Source organism: Cherax quadricarinatus, chromosome 18 (assembly GCF_038502225.1).
Source record: "Cherax quadricarinatus isolate ZL_2023a chromosome 18, ASM3850222v1, whole genome shotgun sequence".
NCBI classification, from domain to species: Eukaryota; Metazoa; Arthropoda; class Malacostraca; order Decapoda; family Parastacidae; genus Cherax; species Cherax quadricarinatus.
Genome location: NC_091309.1, coordinates 8254041 through 8278870, shown reverse-complemented (window position 1 = coordinate 8278870; position 24830 = coordinate 8254041). Strand labels below are relative to the sequence as shown.

The 24830-nt window shown below is 45.8% G+C and overlaps 1 protein-coding gene across 4 annotated transcripts in view; it reads right to left on the bottom strand.

The window, feature by feature from the left end:
* dve (SATB1_N and homeodomain domain-containing protein dve) overlaps nucleotides 1–24830 on the bottom strand; it is a 587509-nt gene that overhangs the window by 33269 nt on the left and 529410 nt on the right. For 3 of the 4 annotated variants that reach the window (XM_053777528.2, XM_053777529.2, XM_070086148.1), the window contains exons 6-9: nucleotides 21712–21918; nucleotides 4799–4936; nucleotides 3574–3663; nucleotides 1173–1448 (exon numbers count right to left, since the gene is read on the bottom strand). In XM_053777528.2, the coding sequence (XP_053633503.1) occupies nucleotides 1173–1448; nucleotides 3574–3663; nucleotides 4799–4936; nucleotides 21712–21918 (711 nt within the window). The remainder of the gene's footprint in view (nucleotides 1–1172; nucleotides 1449–3573; nucleotides 3664–4798; nucleotides 4937–21711; nucleotides 21919–24830) is intronic. The other variant, XM_053777530.2, reaches the window with a different exon arrangement.

Genomic DNA, 24830 nt, shown 5'->3' with positions numbered 1-24830 from the left:
CAATCGCATCTGCTAGAAAAATGACAGGATGGATAATGAGAACCTTCAAAACTAGGGAGGCCAAGCCCATGATGACACTCTTCAGGTCACTTGTTCTATCTAGGCTGGAATATTGCTGCACACTAACAGCACCTTTCAAGGCAGGTGAAATTGCTGACCTAGAAAATGTACAGAAAACCTTCACGGCGCGCATAACGGAGATAAAACACCTCAATTACTGGGAGCGCTTGAGGTTCCCAAACCTGTATTCCCTGGAACGCAGGCGGGAGAGATACATGATTATATACACCTGGAAAATCCTAGAGGGACTAATACCGAACTTGCACACGAAAATCACTCACTACGAAAGCAAAAGACTTGGCAGACGATGCAACATCCCTCCAATGAAAAGCAGGGGTGTCACTAGCACGTTAAGAGACCATACAATAAGTGTCAGGGGCCCGAGACTGTTCAACTGCCTCCCAGCATACATAAGGGGGATTACCAACAGACCCCTGGCAGTCTTCAAGCTGGCACTGGACAAGCACCTAAAGTCGGTTCCTGACCAGCCGGGCTGTGGCTCGTACGTTGGTTTGCGTGCAGCCAGCAGCAACAGCCTGGTTGATCAGGCTCTGATCCACCAGGAGGCCTGGTCACAGACCGGGCCGCGGGGGCGTTGACCCCCGGAACTCTCTCCAGGTAAACACTGGGAAGTGTATGTATACTGGTATATATATGCTGGAAAGTAACTGAACAAATTTCTTGAATCAAGAGCCCTTCACCGGTATTAAAGAACCTTCCTTAAAGAACATGACTTGCTTTATTGAATATAATCTAAAAACACAGTAATAATGACAATAAGAAGATAATAATAATAATAATAATAATAATAATAATAATAATAATAATAATAGATATACTGTGATTATCCTTCCTTGAGTGGAGGTGACCAGACTGGATGGGTCATTGGGCTAATCGGGGGTGGGATATGGACCTGCTCCGCATGGGCCAGTAGGCCTGTTGCAGTGTTCCTTCTTTCTTATGTTCTAAAAAAGCAAGCGTTGAACCCGTATGGGACAAACAACTAGTATAGCAAAGAAAATCATTAGCCATTTTAATAAAAAAATTTTTATGGTGAACAATTTTTTAAATATATATGAATAAAGAAATCAAAGACAACAAAAAAAACTCACCTGAGTTTCTTCATGTTGAGCTTGTTGTTGTTGCTGTTGTTGTTGTTGTTGCTGCTGCTGTTGTTGCTGTTGCTGTTGCTGCTGCTGTTGCTGCTGATGATGGAGGTGTGGGTGGTCGTGGGGTGTGGGGGGGGAGTGTGAGAGGGTGTGGGGGGTGTGGGGGGCGGGGGCAGGGTAGGGGTCGTCGTTGTCGGAGACGCTAGTCTCGTCCAGCGGGGGAGACTTTAGACCGTTGAAGGAACGGAACTCCTGGCGCTTGTAGGCGGCCCGGGCGTTCTGTCGACCACCACAAAACCACATTAATGTGTCTTGCAACACAACCCCCACCCTCACAAGATGAACCCCAACGGTTACCCCACACCCTTCTAAATCATGCACTAGTAGCCTCTCTTATCCTAGTCCTACCTTTAAATTCCTTCAATACACAGATATCCTCTCTTATCCTATTTGCAATAACATTATCATTAAAATTCATCCTATACACTGATATCATCTCCTATCCTATTTTCCACAGTACTCATTAGAAGTCCTTTATACACTGATATCCTTTCCTATTTGTCATAGCACTATCCTTATCCATTCCATACACTAAGGCTTGCCCTGTCTACAATATATCTTATCGTATTTACCATAGCCTATCCTAAAATTTTCTTTAACACAATGGTATCCTATTTATCCTAGCTCCTTAAATTCCTTCAAAGTCATATACTAGCAAGAATAATACTATTATAGTCAAGGGCAAACGCTAATTATATAAAGGTTAACAAGAGCCTAGGCAACAGTATAATCAGGTAGGATCCAAGGACTGGGAGGGAAGCTCCTATTCCTTGGTTCAAGAGCCCTTCCCCAGCATGAAGGCGTTCCTCCACCCCCCACTTCCCATTCCTTATTGAGCAGTCCTCAATCTAGTACAGAAAATGCTGATGAGATTTTTCACGAGTCATTCAGGAGCAGAATTCACAAATTGTATCTAACCATCTTTTCAAAGATTTGTATAGTTGTATATTTGTATATTTGGCTCGTCCATTTTTATCAAATCAAAGAGCTGACCCAAAAATTGGAACGCATGCCTTTTTTTTAATGTAAGCCTATTCAGAACGTTGAATGTATTCGGAATCTGGGGGAACCAATTGTCAATGATTATATTTTCCATTCTGGAATAGGCTGCGATGTCTCATTTTCCATCAGCGTGAGTTCCCATTGCAACTTCATTTTTTATCACTTCACATTTCATTACCTAATTCCCACTTTCTTCATTTTCGGCTTCTACCCTCTTCACACTACTATTGTAACTTAGTTTCTTTCAAGATTTCCATTTATCACTAACGTCCCCACATGCTTGGTTCCTCTTCCCCAGTTCGTACACTAACGTTCCCACATGCGTAGTTCCTCTATCCCCAGTTCGTACACTACCGTTCCCACATGTGTGGTTGCTCTATCTTCCCCTTCGGCTCGTACGCATTCAACTAGTATTCTAGTATGACGCAACAGTAATAGCACGAGAAGACAATGATGATAGCAAGAGACTGATGATAGCAAGAAAATAGAACGATGATAGCCAGAGCACACAACGAAGGATAAAAATATAAAGAAAAAATAAAACAATCCACATTTAGGCTGACACATGAAAAAAAAATACTAACAATGTAGATAAACTAGTAACAGAACGAGTCTTAAATTGGGCAACGTTTCGCCCTTACTACATCATTTTTTAACACCGGAAACTCTATACCTTGAGAGAGTTTCAGGGATGAACGTCCCCGCGGCCAGGTCTGTGACCAGGCCTCTGTCCTTAGAAACGTTGTGATAAAAAATATTGAGCGAAACGTTTTGTCAATGAAGACTCGTGTTTATCTACCTTCCTCTCGATAAATAATGACAAACTTGTAATACTTATTCAATTACCCCCAAGATGAATGATAATTTAAACAAATTATTTTAAATAAAGTACAAAATAAAAATGAGTATTAAAATTAAACAAAAGAACATGAAAAGCAAACAATTATTAATAATAAGAGAAGCACTGCAGAGCATAGTGATGTTAGATTTAACGCCTAGTGACTATACTAGGAGCATTAATGCTGCCTGTCACCAACATACCTCCGACTTAAAGCCTAGGAACATTCAGGCTGTATGTCACCTAAATACCTTTAGCCTAGCGACTACACTAGGGGCATTATGACTGAATGTCACCTATATACCTCCAATGTACAGCCTAGTGACTATACTAGAAGCAACAATCATTACGACTACAAATCACCTGTACACAACCAGTCATGAACATTATATAGTTCCTAAAATTAGGTGCATATACAGATAATCTCCCTTCTCGGTGTATATATACTGAGAAGTGCATATATATACCGAGTGTACGTACAGTTTTAATGCACGGATGACGCACCTTGAACCAGTAGACTACGTTACTGACGTCAAGAGGCTTGCGTCCTCTCCTTGACTCCAGTGCGTTCAGCTCTGCAACATATTGCTGGATCTGCAACAAAAACAAACGCACAATTACAACACTTATTCCAATTATATTGTTTTATTGCCACAACTCTTACAATCATTATTTTCATCTGTGTTTTTATAAGGCAATAAAATCAAAACTCTAAATTGCAAAAAAGTTATCTATAAATACCGGTCTAAAATACTGGTCATATTATATATTTATTATTATTTTTATTGGGAGATGATCATGTATGGGACACACAGCTCCTAATAACTGGAGAGTAATCAGGTTTGATCTAACGAAGTGGAGGATGGATCCAATTCACTGGATCAAGAGCACATCAGCTTGACAGGAAATTTTTTTTAAGCCAAGTTCATGCAGCTCTTCAAGGACGTGCTCTGATGCCGGTGACAACTCTTGATTTAAGGAATCGGAGCTACCTTCCCTCTCCTTGCATTAAACATGATTACTTCTTGTTCACCCAGTTCTCCAGAATGTTAACAATAATACCTAAGCTTATTTAGGTACATGTACACCTAAATACAATTATCATACATAGTTTAACATACGTGTAAATTACCAAGGATAACCCCCCAAAAAGTCAGTTACTTATTTTCATTGGAGTCCTTGTAATATCTTGATATTTAAAGTCCAGCTGCTGTAAGTTACAGTAGAAGTCAGTCTTGATTAGAACCTTAAAAGTTAAAACAGCTAAGTGACTCAACTGTGTGAGAATCAGTTACAATAAAAGGAGATACAATGGAAATAAAATGAACTGAGTTATTTACATGAGCATTAGAGAGAGGATTAGCTTACAATAATAATACAAAAATGTTAACCATGCAAGAAGTCACTCTCCTCCCTTTCTGTAGCTTCATTCATTAGATACCTTTTAACTTTCTTCCTGCACTGGCTCATGCTACGACTGGCTTTGACATGTGCAAGCAATCCGTTCAACTCCTTTATTGCTGTACAGTAAAAATAAATACTACTGCTACTAGTATTATTATTATTATTAATAATAATAATAATAATAATAATAATAATAATAATCATCATACTATAAACACTAATAATAATATAAAACTACTACTAATAATAAGAGTAATAATAATAATAATAATAATAATAATATAGAATTACTACTACCAATAATACTATCACTACTACTACTCACCTGTAGTCTGGTAGGGTGCTGGTTCTCGGCAAACCATCGTTGTAGACGGGGAAGTTCGAGCTCCGGGTCAAAGCTGGTCCTCATCCTGGTCTTCTGTGGCCCGTACTGGCTGCTCACGGTCTGTGGGGAGGACCACTCCTGCTCTTCACTCACACAATACTCACCCACAATATTATTGCAATATATGACAAATGATGTATACCAGAAATTGGCTCCCAAGGGCCATTTTATTATTATTTTAGAATTATTATTATTAGTTTTAAAATTAATATTATTGTTATTATTATTATTATTATTATTATTATTATTATTATTATTCATGGATTAGTGTTAAATTCCTGAAATTCCCACAGCACCTTGAGAATGGGAAGTAATCAGGTTTGATCCAAGGAAGGAGAAGATTAGCTCCACATTCCTTGGATCCAAAGCTCTTCCCCACCAGCAAGTGACAAATGGAGATCCTCCACTTATCTGCATTACGTTTTCCTTCACTGACCAAAACTGTTACTTAATTTTCAACACACCAGTCGACTCCCACCCGAGATAGGGATTGCGAACCATAGAAAAGGAAAACCCATTCACCATTATTCATTCAACAGTTGTGTTATCGGAAGTGTGGTGACGTCAGAGTTCGGGTTACAACCCTCCCAACTGCAACATCCTCCTCCCCACCACAACAGACCCCCTACCACCCGACATTCTTTCAATGTTTTGTTTCGGATCACTGTGAATGGCTTTAGCTTCGGTCGAATTTTCTGGATGTGCTGTTTGACCCCTATGGGTCTAGCGCTTCCCCACAATAATAATAATAATAATAATAATAATAATAATAATAATAATAATAATAATAATAATAACAGAAATAATAACAAAAGTAATAAGAAATATTCTTATAAAACAAAGAGTAGAAATCGTGTTTGCTAAACATACAAAGATAAACAACAGACAAGGAATATTTAAATAAAAAAAACACAGTCATCCCAATCAACCAATTATCCGCTGTCATTTTTTTTATTTGGAAAAGCCGAGTAATTTGTAAAGTGGCAACAGTAGTGATGTTGGCGGCGCGGCTAACATAGCGAAAATCGTGTCATGGTGAAGTTAATATTAATTTGTGTGCAGAGAGCGAATAAATATATATTACGTTTATCATGCCAGTAGAATGGATTATATTGATCGTGTGTGTGTGTGTGTGTGTGTGTGTGTGTGTGTGTAATCAAACACTACCATAGTGTATGACACTTCCTAAGAACCTTGATACTGATTTCTGTAAGAACATAAGAAGCAGCAGGCCTACTGGCCCATGCGAGTAGGTCCAATTCTCCTACCGGCTTAAGCCAATGCCCAAACCTAGTCAGGTCAGTTCACATTCACTTAAGGAAGGAGAACGGCATCTGACCTAGTAGCACAAGCTAGTCAGGTCCAACTCACACACCCACACCCACTCATGTATTTATCTAACCTATTTTTAAAACCACACAATGTCTTAGCTTCTATGACGGTACTCGGGAGTTTGTTCCACTCATCCACAACTCTATTACCACACCAGTGCTTTCCTATATCCTTCCTGAATCTGAATTTTTCCAACTTAAAGCCATTGCTGCGAGTCCTGTCTATGTTAGATATTTTCAGCACGCTATTTACATCCTCTTTATTTATTCCTGTTTTCCATTTATACACCTCAATCATATCCTCCCTAATTCTACACCTTTCTAGAGAGTGCATATTTAGAGCCCTCAGTCTATCCTCATAGGGAAGATTTCTGATACAAGGGATCAACTTTGTCATCCTCCTTTGTACGTTTTCCAGAGCATTTATATCCATTCTGTAATACGGTGACCAGAACTGAGCAGCATAGTCTAAATGAGGCCTAACCAAAGATATATAGAGTTGAAGAACAAACTGAGGACTTCTATTATTTATACTTCTAGATATGAAGCCAAGGATTCTGTTAGCTTTATTGCGAACACTTATGCACTTTTGTCTTAGTTTCAGATTACTGCTAACCAGAACTCCTAAATCCTTTTCGCAATCAATAATATTAAAATCTACATAATTTAGTTTATATGTGGCATGGTTATTTTCCTGTCCAACATTTAGAACTTTGCATTTGTCTATATTAAACTGCATCTGCCACTTCTCCAACCACTGCATCAGTCTATTCAAATCATCCTGGAGTGGTCTAATGTCCTCATTAGAATGAATTGGACGGCCTATTTTGGTGTCATCAGCAAATTTGATTATGTCACTATTTATTCCCTCATATCTATATCGTTTATGTAAATTGTGGACAACAAGGGGGCCCAACAGTGACCCCTGCGGAACACCGCTTGTGAAGTGCCCCCATTCTTATTTCTCCCCATTTATGCAAACTCTCTGCTGCCCATTTTTCAACCATGCCTCTATCCAGGAAAAAAATTATCCTGTTCCGTGTGCCTCAAGTTTCCTCAATAACCTCTGATGTGGAACTCTATCGAAAGCCTTACTGAAGTCCATATACACAATATCATATTCATTACCATGATCACATCGGGGAGAAATAAACGAACTGAAGTGTGTGAAAGTGCCAGAGTAATCTTATGGATCGAGTGATCTTATGGCCAGAGTGATCTTATGACCAGAGTGATCTTATGACCAGAGTAATCTTATGATAAGAGTGATCTTATGGGTCGAGTGATCTTATGACCAGAGTGATCTTATGACCAGAGTGATCTTATGACCAGAGTAATCTTATGACCAGAGTAATCTTATGACCAGAGTGATCTTATGACCAGAGTGATCTTATGACCAGAGTAATCTTATGACCAGAGTGATCTTATGACCAGAGTGATCTTATGACCAGAGTAATCTTATGACCAGAGTGATCTTATGACCAGAGTGATCTTATGACCAGAGTGATCTTATGACCAGAGTAATGTTATGACCAGAGTGATGTTATGACCAGAGTGATGTTATGACCAGAGTGATCTTATGACCAGAGTAATCATATGACCAGAGTAATCTTATGACCAGAGTAATCTTATAACCAGAGTGATCTTATGACCAGAGTGATCTTATGATAAGAGTGATCTTATGATCAGAGTGATCTAGGCAGAGATGACGCTGGTACCAATGTCTTATTTCATTTCAGCCATTACAATAATTTTTCTTCTTATTAGGCCTGGAAACTGTGAGATGGTGATAGTAAGTGTGGTAGCAGTGATGGTGCTAACACCACTAATAATATGCACCTAGCAGTAATGATAATAACATGCACCTAGCAAAGATAATAATAACATGCACCTAGCAGTGATAATAATATGCACCTAGCAGTGATGATAATAACATACACCTAGAAATGATAATAATAACATGCACCTAGCAGTGATAATAAAAACATGCACCCAGCAGTGATAATAATATGCACCTAGCAGTGATGATAATAACATGCACCTAGCAGTGATAATAATAACATGCACCCAGCAGTGATGATAATAACATGCACCTAGCAATGATAATAATAACATGCACCTAGCAATGATAATAATAACATGCACCTAGCAGTGACAATAATATGCACCTAGCAGTGATAATAATAACATGCACCTAGCAGTGATAATAATAACATGCACCTAGCAGTGATGATAATAACATGCACCTAGCAGTGATAATAATATGCACCTAGCAGTGATGATAATAACATGCACCTAGCAGTGATGATAATAACATGCACCTAGCAGTGATAATAATAACATGCACCCAGCAGTGATGATAATAACATGCACCTAGCAGTGATAATAATATGCACCTAGCAGTGATGATAATAACATGCACCTAGCAGTGATAATAATAACATGCACCTAGCAGTGATAATAATAACATGCACCTAGCAGTGATAATAATAACATGCACCTAGCAGTGATGATAATAACATGCACCTAGCAGTGATAATAATAACATGCACCCAGCAGTGATGATAATAACATGCACCTAGCAGTGATAATAATATGCACCTAGCAGTGATAATAATATGCACCTAGCAGTGATAATAATAACATGCACCCAGCAGTGATGATAATAACATGCACCTAGCAGTGATAATAATATGCACCTAGCAGTGATGATAATAACATGCACCTAGCAGTGATGATAATAACATGCACCTAGCAAAGATAATAATAACATGCACCTAGCAGTGATAATAATATGCACCTAGCAGTGATAATAATAACATGCACCCAGCAGTGATAATAATAACATGCACCTAGCAGTGATAATAATATGCACCTAGCAGTGATGATAATAACATGCACCTAGCAGTGATGATAATAACATGCACCTAGCAGTGATGATAATAACATGCACCTAGCAGTGATAATAATAACATGCACCTAGCAGTAATAATAATATGCACCTAGCAGTGACAATAATAACATGCACCTAGCAGTAATGATAATAACATGCACCTAGCAGTAATGATAATAACATGCACCTAGCAGTGAAAATAATAACATGCACCTAGCAGTGATAATAATATGCACCTAGCAGTGATGATAATAACATGCACCTAGCAGTGATGATAATAACATGCACCTAGCAGTAATGATAATAACATGCACCTAGCAGTGAAAATAATAACATGCACCTAGCAGTAATGATAATAACATGTACCTAGCAGTGATAATAATAACATGCACCTAGCAGTGATAATAATAACATGCACCTAGCAGTGATAATAATAACATGCACCTAGCAGTGACAATAATAACATGCACATAGCAGTAATGATAATAACATGCACCTAGCAGTGAAAATAATAACATGCACCTAGCAGTAATGATAATATCATGTACCTAGCAGTGATAATAATAATATGCACCTAGCAGTGACAATAATAACATACACCTAGCAGTAATGATAATAACATGCACCTAGCAGTAATGATAATATCATGTACCTAGCAGTGATAAAAATAATATGCACCTAGCAGTGACAATAATAACATGCACCTAGCAGTGATAATAATAACATGCACCTAGCAGTGATAATAATAACAGGCACCTAGCAGTGATAATAATATGCACCGAGCAGTGATAATAATAACATGCACCTAGCAGTGATAATAATAAAATGCCCCTAGCAGTGATAATAACATGAACCTAGCAGTGATAATAACATGCACCTAGCAGTGATAATAACATGCACCTAGCAGTGATAATAATAACATGCTCCTAGCAGTGATAATAATAACATGCACCTAGCAGTGATAATAATAACATGCACCAAGCAGTGATAATAATAACATGCACCTAGCAGTGATAATAATAACATGCACCAAGCAGTGATAGTAATAACATGCACCTAGCAGTGATAATAATAACATGCACAAAGCAGTGATAATAATAACATGCACCTAGCAGTGATAATAATAACATGCACCTAGCAGTGACAATAATAACATGCACCTAGCAGTGACAATATTAACATGCACCTAGCAGTGATAATAATAACATGCACCTAGCAGTAATGAATATAATGCACCTAGCAGTGATAATAATAACATGCACCTAGCAGTAATGAATATAATGCACCTAGCAGTGATAATAATAACATGCACCTAGCAGTAATGAATATAATGCACCTAGCAGTGACAATAATATGCACCTAGCAGTGATAATAATAACATGCACCTAGCAGTGACAATAATAACATGCACCTAGCAGTAATGATAATAACATGCACCTAGCAGTGATAATAATAACATGCATCTAGCAGTAATAAATATAATGCACTTAGCAGTGATAATAATAACATGCACCTAGCAGTGATAATAACATGCACCTAGCAGTGACAATAATAACATGCACCTAGCAGTGACAATAATAACATGCACCTAGCAGTAATGATAATAACATGCACCCAGCAGTGATAATAATAACATGCACCTAGCAGTGATAATAATAACATGCACCTAGCAGTAATAAATATAATGCACTTAGCAGTGATAATAATAACATGCACCTAGCAGTGATAATAACATGCACCTAGCAGTGACAATAATAACATGCACCTAGCAGTAATAAATATAATGCACTTAGCAGTGATAATAATAACATGCACCTAGCAGTAATAAATATAATGCACTTAGCAGTGATAATAATAACATGCATCTAGCAGTAATAAATATAATGCACTTAGCAGTGATAATAATAACATGCACCTAGCAGTGATAATAACATGCACCTAGCAGTGATAATAATAACATGCACCTAGCAGTGATAATAACATGCACCTAGCAGTGATAATAATAACATGCACCTAGCAGTGATAATAATAACATGCACCTAGCAGTGATAATAATAACATGCACCTAGCAGTGATAATAACATGCACCTAGCAGTGATAATAATAACATGCACCTAGCAGTGACAATAATAACATGCACCTAGCAGTGACAATAATAACATGCACCTAGCAGTGATAATAATAACATGCACCTAGCAGTGATAATAATAACATGCACCTAGCAGTGATAATAATAACATGCACCTAGCAGTGATAATAATAACATGCACCTAGCAGTGATAATAATAACATGCACCTAGCAGTGATAATAATAACATGCACCTAGCAGTGATGATAATAACATGCACCTAACAGTGATAATAATAACATGCACCTAGCAGTAATGATAAAAACATGCTTCTAGCAGTAATAAATATAATGCACTTAGCAGTGATAATAATAACATGCACTTAGCAGTGACAATAATAACATGCACCTAGCAGTGACAATAATAACATGCACCTAGCAGTAATGATAATAACATGCACCCAGCAGTGATAATAATAACATGCACCTAGCAGTAATAATAATATGCACCTAGCAGTGACAATAATAACATGCACCTAGCAGTAATGATAATAACATGCACCTAGCAGTGACAATAATAACATGCACCTAGCAGTGATAATAATAACATGCACCTAGCAGTGATAATAATAACATGCACCTAGCAGTGATAATAATAACATGCACCTAGCAGTGATGATAATATGCACCTAGCAGTGATAATAATAACATGCACCTAGCAGTGATGATAATAACATGCACCTAGCAGTGATAATAATAACATGCACCTAGCAGTGATGATAATAACATGCACCTAGCAGTGATAATAATAACATGCACCTAGCAGTGATGATAATAACATGCACCTAGCAGTGATGATAATAACATGCACCTAGCAGTGATAATAATAACATGCACCTAGCAGTGACAATAATAACATGCACCTAGCAGTGATAATAATAACATGCACCTAGCAGTGACAATAATAACATGCACCTAGCAGTAATGATAATAACATGCACCTAGCAGTGATAATAATAACATGCACCTAGCAGTGATAATAATAACATGCACCTAGCAGTGATAATAATAACATGCACCTAGCAGTGATGATAATAACATGCACCTAGCAGTGATAATAATAACATGCACCTAGCAGTGATAATAATAACATGCACCTAGCAGTGACAATAATAACATGCACCTAGCAGTGATAATAACATGCACCTAGCAGTGACAATAATAACATGCACCTAGCAGTGATAATAATAACATGCACCTAGCAGTGATAGTAATAACATGCACCTAGCAGTGATGATAATAACATGCACCTAGCAGTGATGATAATAACATGCACCTAGCAGTGATGATATTAACATGCACCTAGCAGTGATAATAATAACATGCACCTAGCAGTGACAATAATAACATGCACCTAGCAGTGATAATAACATGCACCTAGGAGTGACAATAATATGCACCTAGCAGTGATAATAATAACATGCACCTAGCAGTGATAATAATAACATGCACCTAGCAGTGATAATAATAACATGCACCTAGCAGTGACAATAATAACATGCACCTAGCAGTGATAATAACATGCACCTAGCAGTGACAATAATATGCACCTAGCAGTGATAATAATAACATGCACCTAGCAGTGATAATAATAACATGCACCTAGCAGTGATAATAATAACATGCACCTAGCAGTGATAATAATAACATGCACCTAGCAGTGATAATAATAACATGCACTTAGCAGTAATAATAACCATAATAGTTACCACAAACACTATTTACATTTTTAAATAAAAACACTCGCACCCCCTCTCCCTCACCTCTCACCTGTGCACTCAGTAACACTCGCAACCCCTCTCCCTCACCTCTCACCTGTGCACTCAGTAACACTCGCAACCCCTCTCCCTCACCTCTCACCTGTGCACTCAGTAACACTCGCAACCCCTCTCCCTCACCTCTCACCTGTGCACTCAGTAACACTCGCAACCCCTCTCCCTCACATCTCACCTGTGCACTCAGTAACACTCGCAACCCCTCTCGCTCACCTCTCACCTGTGCACTCAGTAACACTCGCAACCCCTCTCGCTCACCTCTCACCTGTGCACTCAGTAACACTCGCACCCCCTCTCCCTCACCTCTCACCTCTGCACTCAGTAACACTCGCACCCCCTCTCCCTCACCTCTCACCTGTGCACTCAGTAACACTCGCACCCCCTCTCCCTCACCTCACACCTCTGCACTCAGTAACACTCGCACCCCCTCTCCCTCACCTCTCACCTGTGCACTCAGTAACACTCGCACCCCCTCTCCCTCACCTCTCACCTCTGCACTCAGTAACACTCGCACTCCCTCTCCCTCACCTCTCACCTCTGCACTCAGTAACACTCGCACCGCCTCTCCCTCACCTCTCACTTGTGCACTCAGTAACACTCGCACCCCCTCTCCCTCACCTCTCACCTCTGCACTCAGTAACACTCGCACTCCCTCTCCCTCACCTCTGGACTCAGCAACACTCGCACCCCACTCTCCCTCACCTCTCACCTCTGCACTCAGTAACACTCGCACCCCCTCTCACTCACCTCTCACCTCTGCACTCAGTAACACTCGCACTCCCTCTCCCTCACCTCTGACCTCTGTACTCAGTAACACTCGCACCGCCTCTCCCTCACCTCTCACTTGTGCACTCAGTAACACTCGCACCCCCTCTCCCTCACCTCTCACCTCTGCACTCAGTAACACTCACACCCCCTCTCCCTCACCTCTGCACTCAGTAACACTCGCACCCCCTCTCCCTCACCTCTCACCTCTGAACTCAGTAACACTCGCACCCCTTCTCCCTCACCTCTCACCTGTGCACTCAGTAACACTCGCACCCCCTCTCCATCACCTCTCACCTGTGCACTCAGAAACACTTGCAGCCCATCTCCCTCACCTCTCACCTGTGCACTCAGTAACCCCCTCTCCCTCACCTCTCACCTGTGCACTCTGTAACACTCGCACCCCCTCTCTCTCACCTCTCACCTGTGCACTCAGTAACACTCGCACCCCCTCTCCCTCACCTCTCACCTGTGCACTCAGAAACACTCGCACCGCCTCTCCCTCACCTCTCACCTGTGCACTCAGTAACACTCGCACCCCCTCTCCCTCACCTCTCACCTCTGCACTCAGTAACACTCGCACCCCCTCTCCCTCACCTCTCACCTCTGCACTCAGTAACACTCTCACCCCCTCTCCCTCACCTCTGCACTCAGTAACACTCGCACCCCCTCACCCTCATCTCTGCACTCTGTAACACTCGCACCCCCTCTCCCTCACCTCTCACCTGTGCACTCAGTAACCCCCTCTCCCTCACCTCTCACCTGTGCACTCAGTAACACTCGCACCCCCTCTCTCTCACCGCTCACCTCTGCACTCAGAAACACTCGCAGCCCCTCTCCCTCACCTCTCACCTGTGCACTCAGTAACCCCCTCTCCCTCACCTCTCACCCGTGCACTCAGTAACACTCGCACCCCCTCTCCCTCACCTCTAACCCGTGCACTCAGTAACACTCGCACCCCCTCTCCCTCACCTCTCACCTATGCACTCAGTAACACTCGTAGCCCCACTCTCTCACCTCTCACCTGTGCACTCAGTAACACTCGCACCCCCTCTCCCTCACCTCTCACCTGTGCACTCAGTAACCCCTTCTCCCTCACCTCTCACCTCTGCACTCAGTAACACTCGCACCCCCTCTCCCTCACCTCTCACCTGTGCACTCAGTAACACTCGCACCCCCTCTCCCTCACCTCTCACCTATGCACTCAGTAACATTCGTAGCCCCTCTCCCTCACCTCTCACCTGTGCACTCAGTAACACTCGCACCCCCTCTCCCTCACCTCTCACCTGTGCACTCAGTAACGCTCGCTCCCCCTCTCCCTCACCTCTCACCTGTGCACTCAGTAACACTCGTAGCCCGTCTCCCTCATCTCTCACCTCTACACTCAGTAACACTCGCACCCCCTCTCCCTCACCTCTCACCTGTGCACTCAGTAACCCCTTCTCCCTCACCTCTCACCTCTGCACTCAGTAACACTCGCACCGCCTCTCCCTCACCGCTCACCTATGCACTCAGTAACACTCGCACCCCCTCTCCCTCACCTCTCACCTGTGCACTCAGTAACACTCGCACCCCTTCTCCCTCACCTCTCACCTGTGCAATTAGTAACACTCGCACCCCCTCTCCCTCACCTCTCACCTGTGCACGCAGTAACACTCGCACCCCCCTCTCCCTCACCTTTCACCTGTGCACTCAGCAACACTCGCAGCCCCTCTCCCTCACCTCTGTACTCAGTAACAGTCGCACCGCCTCTCCCTCACCGCTCACCTCTGCACTCAGTAACACTCCCACCCCCTCTCCCTCACCTCTCACCTGTGCACTCGAGAAACACTTGCACCGCCTCTCCCTCACCCCTCACCTTTGCACTCAGTAACACTCGCACCCCCTCTCCCTCACCCCTCACCTCTGCACTCAGTAACACTCGCACCGCCTCTCCCTCACCTCTCACCTGTGCACTCAGTAACACTCGCACGGCCTCTCCCTCACCGCTCACCTCTGCACTCAGTAACACTCGCACCGCCTCTCCCTCACCTCTCACCTGTGCACTCAGTAACACTCGCACCCCTCTCCCTTACCTCTGCACTCAGTAACACTCGCACCCCCTCTCCCTCACCTCTCACCTCTGCACTAAGTAACACTCGCACCCCCTCTCCCTCACCTCTGCACTCAGTAACACTCGCACCGCCTCTCCCTCACCTCTCCACTCAGTAACACCCGCACCCCCTCTCCCTCACCGCTCACCTCTGCACTCAGTAACACTCGCACCGCCTCTCCCTCACCTCTCACCTGTGCACTCAGTAACACTCGCACCCCTCTCCCTTACCTCTGCACTCAGTAACACTCGCACCCCCTCTCCCTCACCTCTCACCTCTGCACTAAGTAACACTCGCACCCCCTCTCCCTCACCTCTGCACTCAGTAACACTCGCACCCTCTCTCCCTCACCGCTCACATTTGCACTCAGTAACACTCGCACCCCCTCTCCCTCACCTCTGCACTCAGTAACACTCACACCCCCTCGCCCTCACCTCTCACCTCTGCACTCGGTAACACTCGCACCCCCTCTCCCTCACCTCTGCACTTAGTAACACTCGCACCCCTCTCCCTCACCTCTGCACTCAGTAACACTCGCACCCCCTCTCCCTCACCGCTCACATTTGCACTCAGTAACACTCGCACCCCCTCTCCCTCACCGCTCACCTCTGCACTCAGTAACACTCACACCCCCTTTCCGTCACCTCTCACCTCTGCACTCGGTAACACTCGCACCCCCTCTCCCTCACCTCTGCACTTAGTAACACTCGCACCCCCTCTCCCTCACCTCTGCACTCAGTAACACTCGCACCCCCTCTCCCTCACCTCTCACCTGTGCACTCAGAAACACTCGCAGCCCCTCTCCCTCACCTCTCACCTGTGCACTCAGTAACCCCCTCTCCCTCACCTCTCACCTGTGCACTCAGTAACACTCGCACCCCCTCTCCCTCACCTCTCACCTGTGCACTCAGTAACGCTCGCACCCCCTCTCCCTCACCTCTCACCTGTGTACTCAGTAACACTCGTAGCCCCTCTCCCTCATCTCTCACCTCTGCTCTCAGTAACACTCGCACCCCCTCTCCCTCACCTCTCACCTGTGCACTCAGTAACCCCTTCTCCCTCACCTCTCACCTCTGCACTCAGTAACACTCGCACCCCCTCTCCCTCACCTCTCACCTGTGCACTCAGTAACACTCGCACCCCCTCTCCCTCACCTCTCACCTATGCACTCAGTAACATTCGTAGCCCCTATCCCTCACCTCTCACCTGTGCACTCAGTAACACTCGCACCCCCTCTCCCTCACCTCTCACCTGTGCACTCAGTAACCCCTTCTCCCTCACCTCTGCACTCAGTAACACACGCACCGCCTCTCCCTCACCGCTCACCTATGCACTCAGTAACACTCGCACCGCCTCTCCCTCACCTCTCACCTGTGCACTCAGTAACACTCGCACCCCCTCTCCCTCACCTCTCACCTGTGCACTTAGTAACACTCGCACCCCCTCTCCCTCACCTCTCACCTGTGCACTCAGTAACACTCACACCCCCTCTCCCTCACCTTTCACCTGTGCACTCAGTAACACTCGCACCGCCTCTCCCTCACCTCTCACCTGTGCACTCAGTAACACTCGCACCCCTCTCCCTTACCTCTGCACTCAGTAACACTCGCACCCCCTCTCCCTCACCTCTGCACTAAGTAACACTCGCACCCCCTCTCCCTCACCTCTGCACTCAGTAACGGACCCCCTCTCCCTCACCGCTCACATTTGCACTCAGTAACACTCGCACCCCCTCTCCCTCACCGCTCACCTCTGCACTCAGTAACACTCGCACCCCCTCTCCCTCACCTCTCACCTCTGCACTCAGTAACACTCGCACCCCCTCTCCCTCACCTCTCACCTCTGCACTCAGTAACACTCGCACCCCCTCTCCCTCACCGCTCACCTCTGCACTCAGTAACACTCGCACCCCCTCTCCCTCACCTCTGCACTCAGTAACACTCGCACCCCCTCTCCCTCACCTCTGCACTCAGTAACACTCGCACCCTCTCCCTCACCTCTGAACTCAGTAACACTCGCACCCCCTCTCCCTCACCTCTGCACTCAGTAACACTTGCACCCCCTCTCCCTCACCTCTGCACTCAGTAACACTCGCACCCCCTCTCCCTCACCGCTCACCTCTGCACTCAGTAACACTCGCACCCCCTCTCCCTCACCTCTGCACTCAGTAACACTCGCACCCCCTCTCCCTCACCTCTGCACTCAGTAACACTCGCACCCTCTCCCTCACCTCTGAACTCAGTAACACTCGCACCCCCTCTCCCTCACCTCTGCACTCAGTAACACTCGCACCCTCTCTCCCTCACCTCTGCACTCAGTAACACTCGCACCGCCTCTCCCTCACCGCTCACTTCTCCACTCAGTAACAATCGCACCCCCTCTCATTCACCTCTGCACTCAGTAACACTCGCACCCCCTCTCCCTCACGGCTCACTTCTGCACTCAGTAACACTCGCACCCTCTCTCCCTCACCTCTGCACTCAGTAACACTCGCACCGCCTCTCCCTCACCGCTCACTTCTGCACTCAGTAACACTCGCACCCCCTCTCCCTCACCTCTGCACTCAGTAACACTCGCACCCCCTCTCCCTCACCTCTGCACTCAGTAACACTCGCACCCCCTCTCCTTCACCTCTGCACTCAGTAACACTCGCACCCCCTCTCCCTCACCGCTCACTTCTGCACTCAGTAACACTCGCACCCCCTGTCCCTCACCTCTGCACTCAGTAACACTCGCACCGCCTCTCCCTCACCGCTCACTTCTGCACTCAGTAACACTCGCACCCCCTCTCCCTCACCTCTGCACTCAGTATCACTCGCACCGCCTCTCCCTCACCGCTCACTTCTGCACTCAGTAACACTCGTAACCCCTCTCCCTCACCTCTGCACTCAGTAACACTCGCACCTCCTCTCCCTCACCGCTCACTTCTGCACTCAGTAACACTCGCACTCCCTCTCCCTCACCTCTGCACTCAGTAACACTCGCACCGCCTCTCCCTCACCGCTCACTTCTGCACTCGGTAACACTCGCACTCCCTCTCCCTCACCTCTGCACTCAGTAACACTCGCACTCCCTCTCCCTCACCTCTGCACTCAGTAACACTCGCACCCCCTCTCCCTCACCTCTGTACTCAGTAACACTCGCACCCCCTCTCCCTCACCTCTGTACTCAGTAACACTCGCACCCCCTCTCCCTCACCTCTGCACTCAGTAACACTCGCACCCCCTCTCCCTCACCGCTCACTTCTGCACTCAGTAACACTCGCACCCCCTCTCCTTCACCTCTGCACTCAGTAACACTCGCACCCCCTCTCCCTCACCTCTGCACTCAGTAACACTCGCACCCCCTCTCCCTCACCGCTCACTTCTGCACTCAGTAACACTCGCACCCCCTCTCCCTCACCTCTGCACTCAGTAACACTCGCACCCCCTCTCCCTCACCGCTCACTTCTGCACTCAGTAACACTCGCACCCCCTCTCCCTCACCTCTGTACTCAGTAACACTCGCACCCCCTCTCCCTCACCGCTGGCCGCAGAAACACTCGCACCCCCTCTCCCTCACCTCTGTACTCAGTAACACTCGCACCCCCTCTCCCTCACCTCTGTACTCAGTAACACTCGCACCCCCTCTCCCTCACCTCTGTACTCAGTAACACTCGCACCCCTCTCCCTCACCTCTGCACTCAGTAACACTCGCACCCCCTCTCCCTCACCTCTGCACTCAGTAACACTCGCACCCCCTCTCCCTCACCTCTGCACTCAGTAACACTCGCACCCCCTCTCCCTCACCTCTGCACTCAGTAACACTCGCACCCCCTCTCCCTCACTTCTGCACTCAGTAACACTCGCACCCCCTCTCCCTCATCTCTGCACTCAGTAACACTCGCACCCCCTCTCCCTCATCTCTGCACTTAGTAACACTCGCACCCCCTCTCCCTCATCTCTGCACTCAGTAACACTCGCACCCCCTCTCCCTCATCTCTGCACTCAGTAACACTCGCACCCCCTCTCCCTCATCTCTGTACTCAGTAACACTCGCACCCCCTCTCCCTCATCTCTGCACTCAGTAACACTCGCACCCCGTCTCCCTCATCTCTGCACTCAGTAACACTCGCACCCCCTCTCCCTCATCTCTGCACTCAGTAACACTCGCACCCCCTCTCACTCATCTCTGCACTCAGTAACACTCGCACCCCCTCTCCCTCACCTCTGCACTCAGTAACACTCGCACCCCCTCTCCCTCATCTCTGCACTCAGTAACACTCGCACCCCCTCTCCCTCACCTCTGCACTCAGTAACACTCGCACCCCCTCTCCCTCACCTCTGCACTCAGTAACACTCGCACCCCCTCTCCCTCACCTCTGCACTCAGTAACACTCGCACCCCCTCTCCCTCACCTCTGCACTCAGTAACACTCGCACCCCCTCTCCCTCACTTCGGTACTCGGTAACACTCGCACCCCCTCTCCCTCATCTCTGCACTCAGTAACACTCGCACCCCCTCTCCCTCATCTCTGCACTCAGTAACACTCGCACCCCCTCTCCCTCACCTCTGCACTCAGTAACACTCGCACCCCCTCTCCCTCATCTCTGCACTCAGTAACACTCGCACCCCCTCTCCCTCATCTCTGTACTCAGTAACACTCGCACCCCCTCTCCCTCATCTCTGCACTCAGTAACACTCGCACCCCCTCTCCCTCATCTCTGCACTCAGTAACACTCGCACCCCCTCTCCCTCATCTCTGTACTCAGTAACACTCGCACCCCCTCTCCCTCATCTCTGCACTCAGTAACACTCGCACCCCCCTCTCCCTCATCTCTGCACTCAGTAACACTCGCACCCCCTCTCCCTCATCTCTGCACTCAGTAACACTCGCACCCCCTCTCCCTCATCTCTGCACTCAGTAACACTCGCACCCCCTCTCCCTCATCTCTGTACTCAGTAACACTTGCACCCCGTCTCCCTCATCTCTGCACTCAGTAACACTCGCACCCCCTCTCCCTCACCTCTGTACTCAGTAACACTCGCACCCCCTCTCCCTCACTTCTGTACTCAGTAACACTCGCACCCCCTCTCCCTCATCTCTGTACTCAGTAACACTCGCACCCTCTCTCCCTCATCTCTGCACTCAGTAACACTCGCACCCCCTCTCCCTCATCTCTGCACTCAGTAACACTCGCACCCTCTCTCCCTCATCTCTGCACTCAGTAACACTCGCACCCCCTCTCCCTCAACTCTGCGCGCAGTAACACTCGCACCCCCTCTCCCTCATCTCTGTACTCAGTAACACTCGCACCCCCTCTCCCTCATCTCTGTACTCAGTAACACTCGCACCCCCTCTCCCTCATCTCTGCACTCAGTAACACTCGCACCCCCTCTCCCTCATCTCTGTACTCAGTAACACTCGCACCCCCTCTCCCTCATCTCTGCACTCAGTCACACTCGCGCCCCCTCTCCCTCATCTCTGTACTCAGTAACACTCGCACCCCCTCTCCCTCATCTCTGTACTCAGTAACACTCGCACCCCCTCTCCCTCATCTCTGCACTCAGTAACACTCGCACCCCCTCTCCCTCACCTCTGTACTCAGTAACACTCGCACCCCCTCTCCCTCATCTCTGCACTCAGTAACACTCGCACCCCCTCTCCCTCACCTGCACAATTTATTACTGTATAATCTTACTCTTAAAACACTTTCCAATACTCTAATAATAATAATAATAATAATAATAATAATAATAATAATAATAATAATAATAATAATAAATAAATAAAAGCTTTATAAATATTACTTACAGCCAAGTTTATTGATATTCCTGACCACCCAAAAAAATTATTGGAAGACACAACAGAACTTCAGAGTTCAACTTACTTGTATAGCAGGATGGAGAGGTTCACTTGGTATCTTCTCTATTGGGTGTGGGCGAGCGTGTATGTGGTGGGGCGGGGGCGTCATGACGTGGGCGGAGGGGGGTGGGCGTGAGACGTGGGCCACGTGTACCGCCCACCAAGTTTCGAACTGTCGTGCTGACTCCTCGCTGACTTCACCCGATCCACGGATCAGCGCAGACAGCAAGCTCTGACCAGGAGAGCTCTCAGCTTAATTTCATATTTAATGCAAATATTTTCTGTAACACACATACACACACACACACACACACACACACACACATACACACACACACACACACACACACAAACACACACACACACACACACACACACACACACACACACAGGACTTCAAAGAGACCTGGACAGACTGGACACCTGGTCCAGCAAATGGCTTCTCGAATTTAATCCTGCCAAATGCAAAGTCATGAAGATAGGGAAAGGGCACAGAAGACCACAGACAGAGTATAGGCTAGGTGGCCAAAGACTGCAAACCTCACTCAAGGAGAAAGATCTTGGGGTGAGTATAACACCGAGCATGTCTCCGGAAGCACACATCAATCAGATAACTGCTGCAGCACATGGGCGCCTGGCAAACCTGAGAACAGCATTCCGATACCTTAGTAAGGAATCATTCAAGACACTGTACACCGTGTATGTCAGGCCCATACTGGAGTATGCAGCACCTGTTTGGAACCCGCACTTGATAAAGCACGTCAAGAAACTAGAGAAAGTACAAAGGTTTGCGACAAGGTTAGTTCCAGAGCTAAGGGGAATGTCCTATGAAGAAAGATTAAGGGAAATCGGCCTGACGACACTGGAGGACAGGAGGGTCAGGGGAGACATGATAACGACATATAAAATACTGCGTGGAATAGACAAGGTGGACAAAGACAGGATGTTCCAGGGAGGGGACACAGAAACAAGAGGCCACAATTGGAAGTTGAAGACACAAATGAGTCAGAGAGATAGTAGGAAGTATTTCTTCAGTCATAGAGTTGTAAGGCAGTGGAATAGCCTAGAAAATGACGTAGTGGAGGCAGGAACCATACACAGTTTTAAGACGAGGTTTGATAAAGCTCATGGAGCGGGAAGAGAGAGGGCCTAGTAGCAACCGGTGAAGAGGCGGGGCCAGGAGCTAGGACTCGACCCCTGCAACCACAAATAGGTGAGTAAATAGGTGAGTACACACCATATATATAAATGGTATATATGTATATATATATATATATATATATATATATATATATATATATATATATATATATATATATGTGTGTGTGTGTGTGTGTGTGTGTGTGTGTGTGTGTGTGTATGTGTGTGTGTGTGTGTATGTGTGTATGTATGTGTGTGTGTGTGTGTGTGTGTGTGTGTGTGTGTGTGTCTGTGTGTGTGTGTGTGTGTGTGTGGGTGTGTGTGTGGGTGTGTGTGTGGGTGTGTGTGTGTGTGTGTATGTGTGTGTGTGTGTGTGTGTGTATGTGTGTATGTGTGTGTGTGTGTGTGTGTACGTAATTGTAACTAACTGCGTACGGTTGTACGGACAAACGCACAAAAACATACGCACAAGACAGACACAAGCAGGCGCGCAAATACACATACAAATACGTACAATAAAAAACAAACGCACGTACATACACGCAGAAAAACACAGCCATACATTCACACTCCCGTATGTAATAAACACTCCCATAACTCCCCATCATCCCACAACTCCCCATCATCTCATAACTCCCCATCATCTCATAACTCCCCATCATCTCATAACTCCCCATCATCCCATAACTCCCCATCATCTCATAACTCCCCATCATCCCATAACTCCCCATCATCTCATAACTCCCCATCATCTCATAACTCCCCATCATCCCATAACTCCCCATCATCTCATAACTCCCCATCATCTCATAACTCCCCATCATCTCATAACTCCCCATCATCTCATAACTCCCCATCATCCCTTAACTCCCCATCATCTCATAACTCCCCATCATCTCATAACTCCCCATAACTCCCCCTCATCTCATAACTCCCCATCATCTCTTAACTCCCCATCATCCCATAACTCCCCATCATCTCATAACTCCCCATCATCTCATAACTCCCCATCATCTCATAACTCCCCATCATCTCATAACTCCCCATCATCTCATAACTCCCCATCATCTCATAACTCCCCATCATCCCATAACTCCCCAGCATCTCATAACACCCCCTCATCTCAAAACTCCATCATCTCAACTATCATCCCATAACTCCCATCATCTCATAACTCCCCATCATCTCATAACACCATCTTCCCATAACTCCCCATCATCCCGTAACTCCCCATCATCCCATAACTCCCCATCATCTCATAACTCCCCATCATCTCATAACTCCCCATCATCTCATAACTCCCCATCATCCCATAACTCCCCATCATCTCATAACTCCCCATCATCTCATAACTCCCCATCATCCCATAACTCCCCATCATCCCGTAACTCCCCATCATCCCATAACTCCTCATCATCTCATAACTCCCCGTCATCTCATAACTCCCCATCATCTAACTCCCCATAATAACTCCCCATCTTCTCATATCCCATAACTCCCCATCATCTCATCATCCCATAACTCCCCATCATCTCTCCCCATATCTCACTCCCCATCATAACCCCCATAACTCCCCATCATCTCATAACTCCCCATCATCCCATAACTCCCCATCATCCCTTAACTCCCCATCATCCCATAACTCCTCATCATCTCATAACTCCCCATCATCTCATAACTCCCCGTCTTCTCATAACTCCCCATCATCTCATAACTCCCCATCATCTCATAACTCCCCATCATCCCATAACTCCCCATCATCACATAACTCCCCATCATCTCATAACTCCCCATCATCTCATAACTCCCCATCATCTCATAACTCCCCATCATCTCATAACTCCCCATCATCCCATAACTCCCCATCATCTCATAACTCCCCATCATCTCATAACTCCCCATCATCTCATAACTCCCCATCATCCCATAACTCCCCATCATCTCATAACTCCCCGTCATCTCATAACTCCCCATCATCTCATAACTCCCCATCATCTCATAACT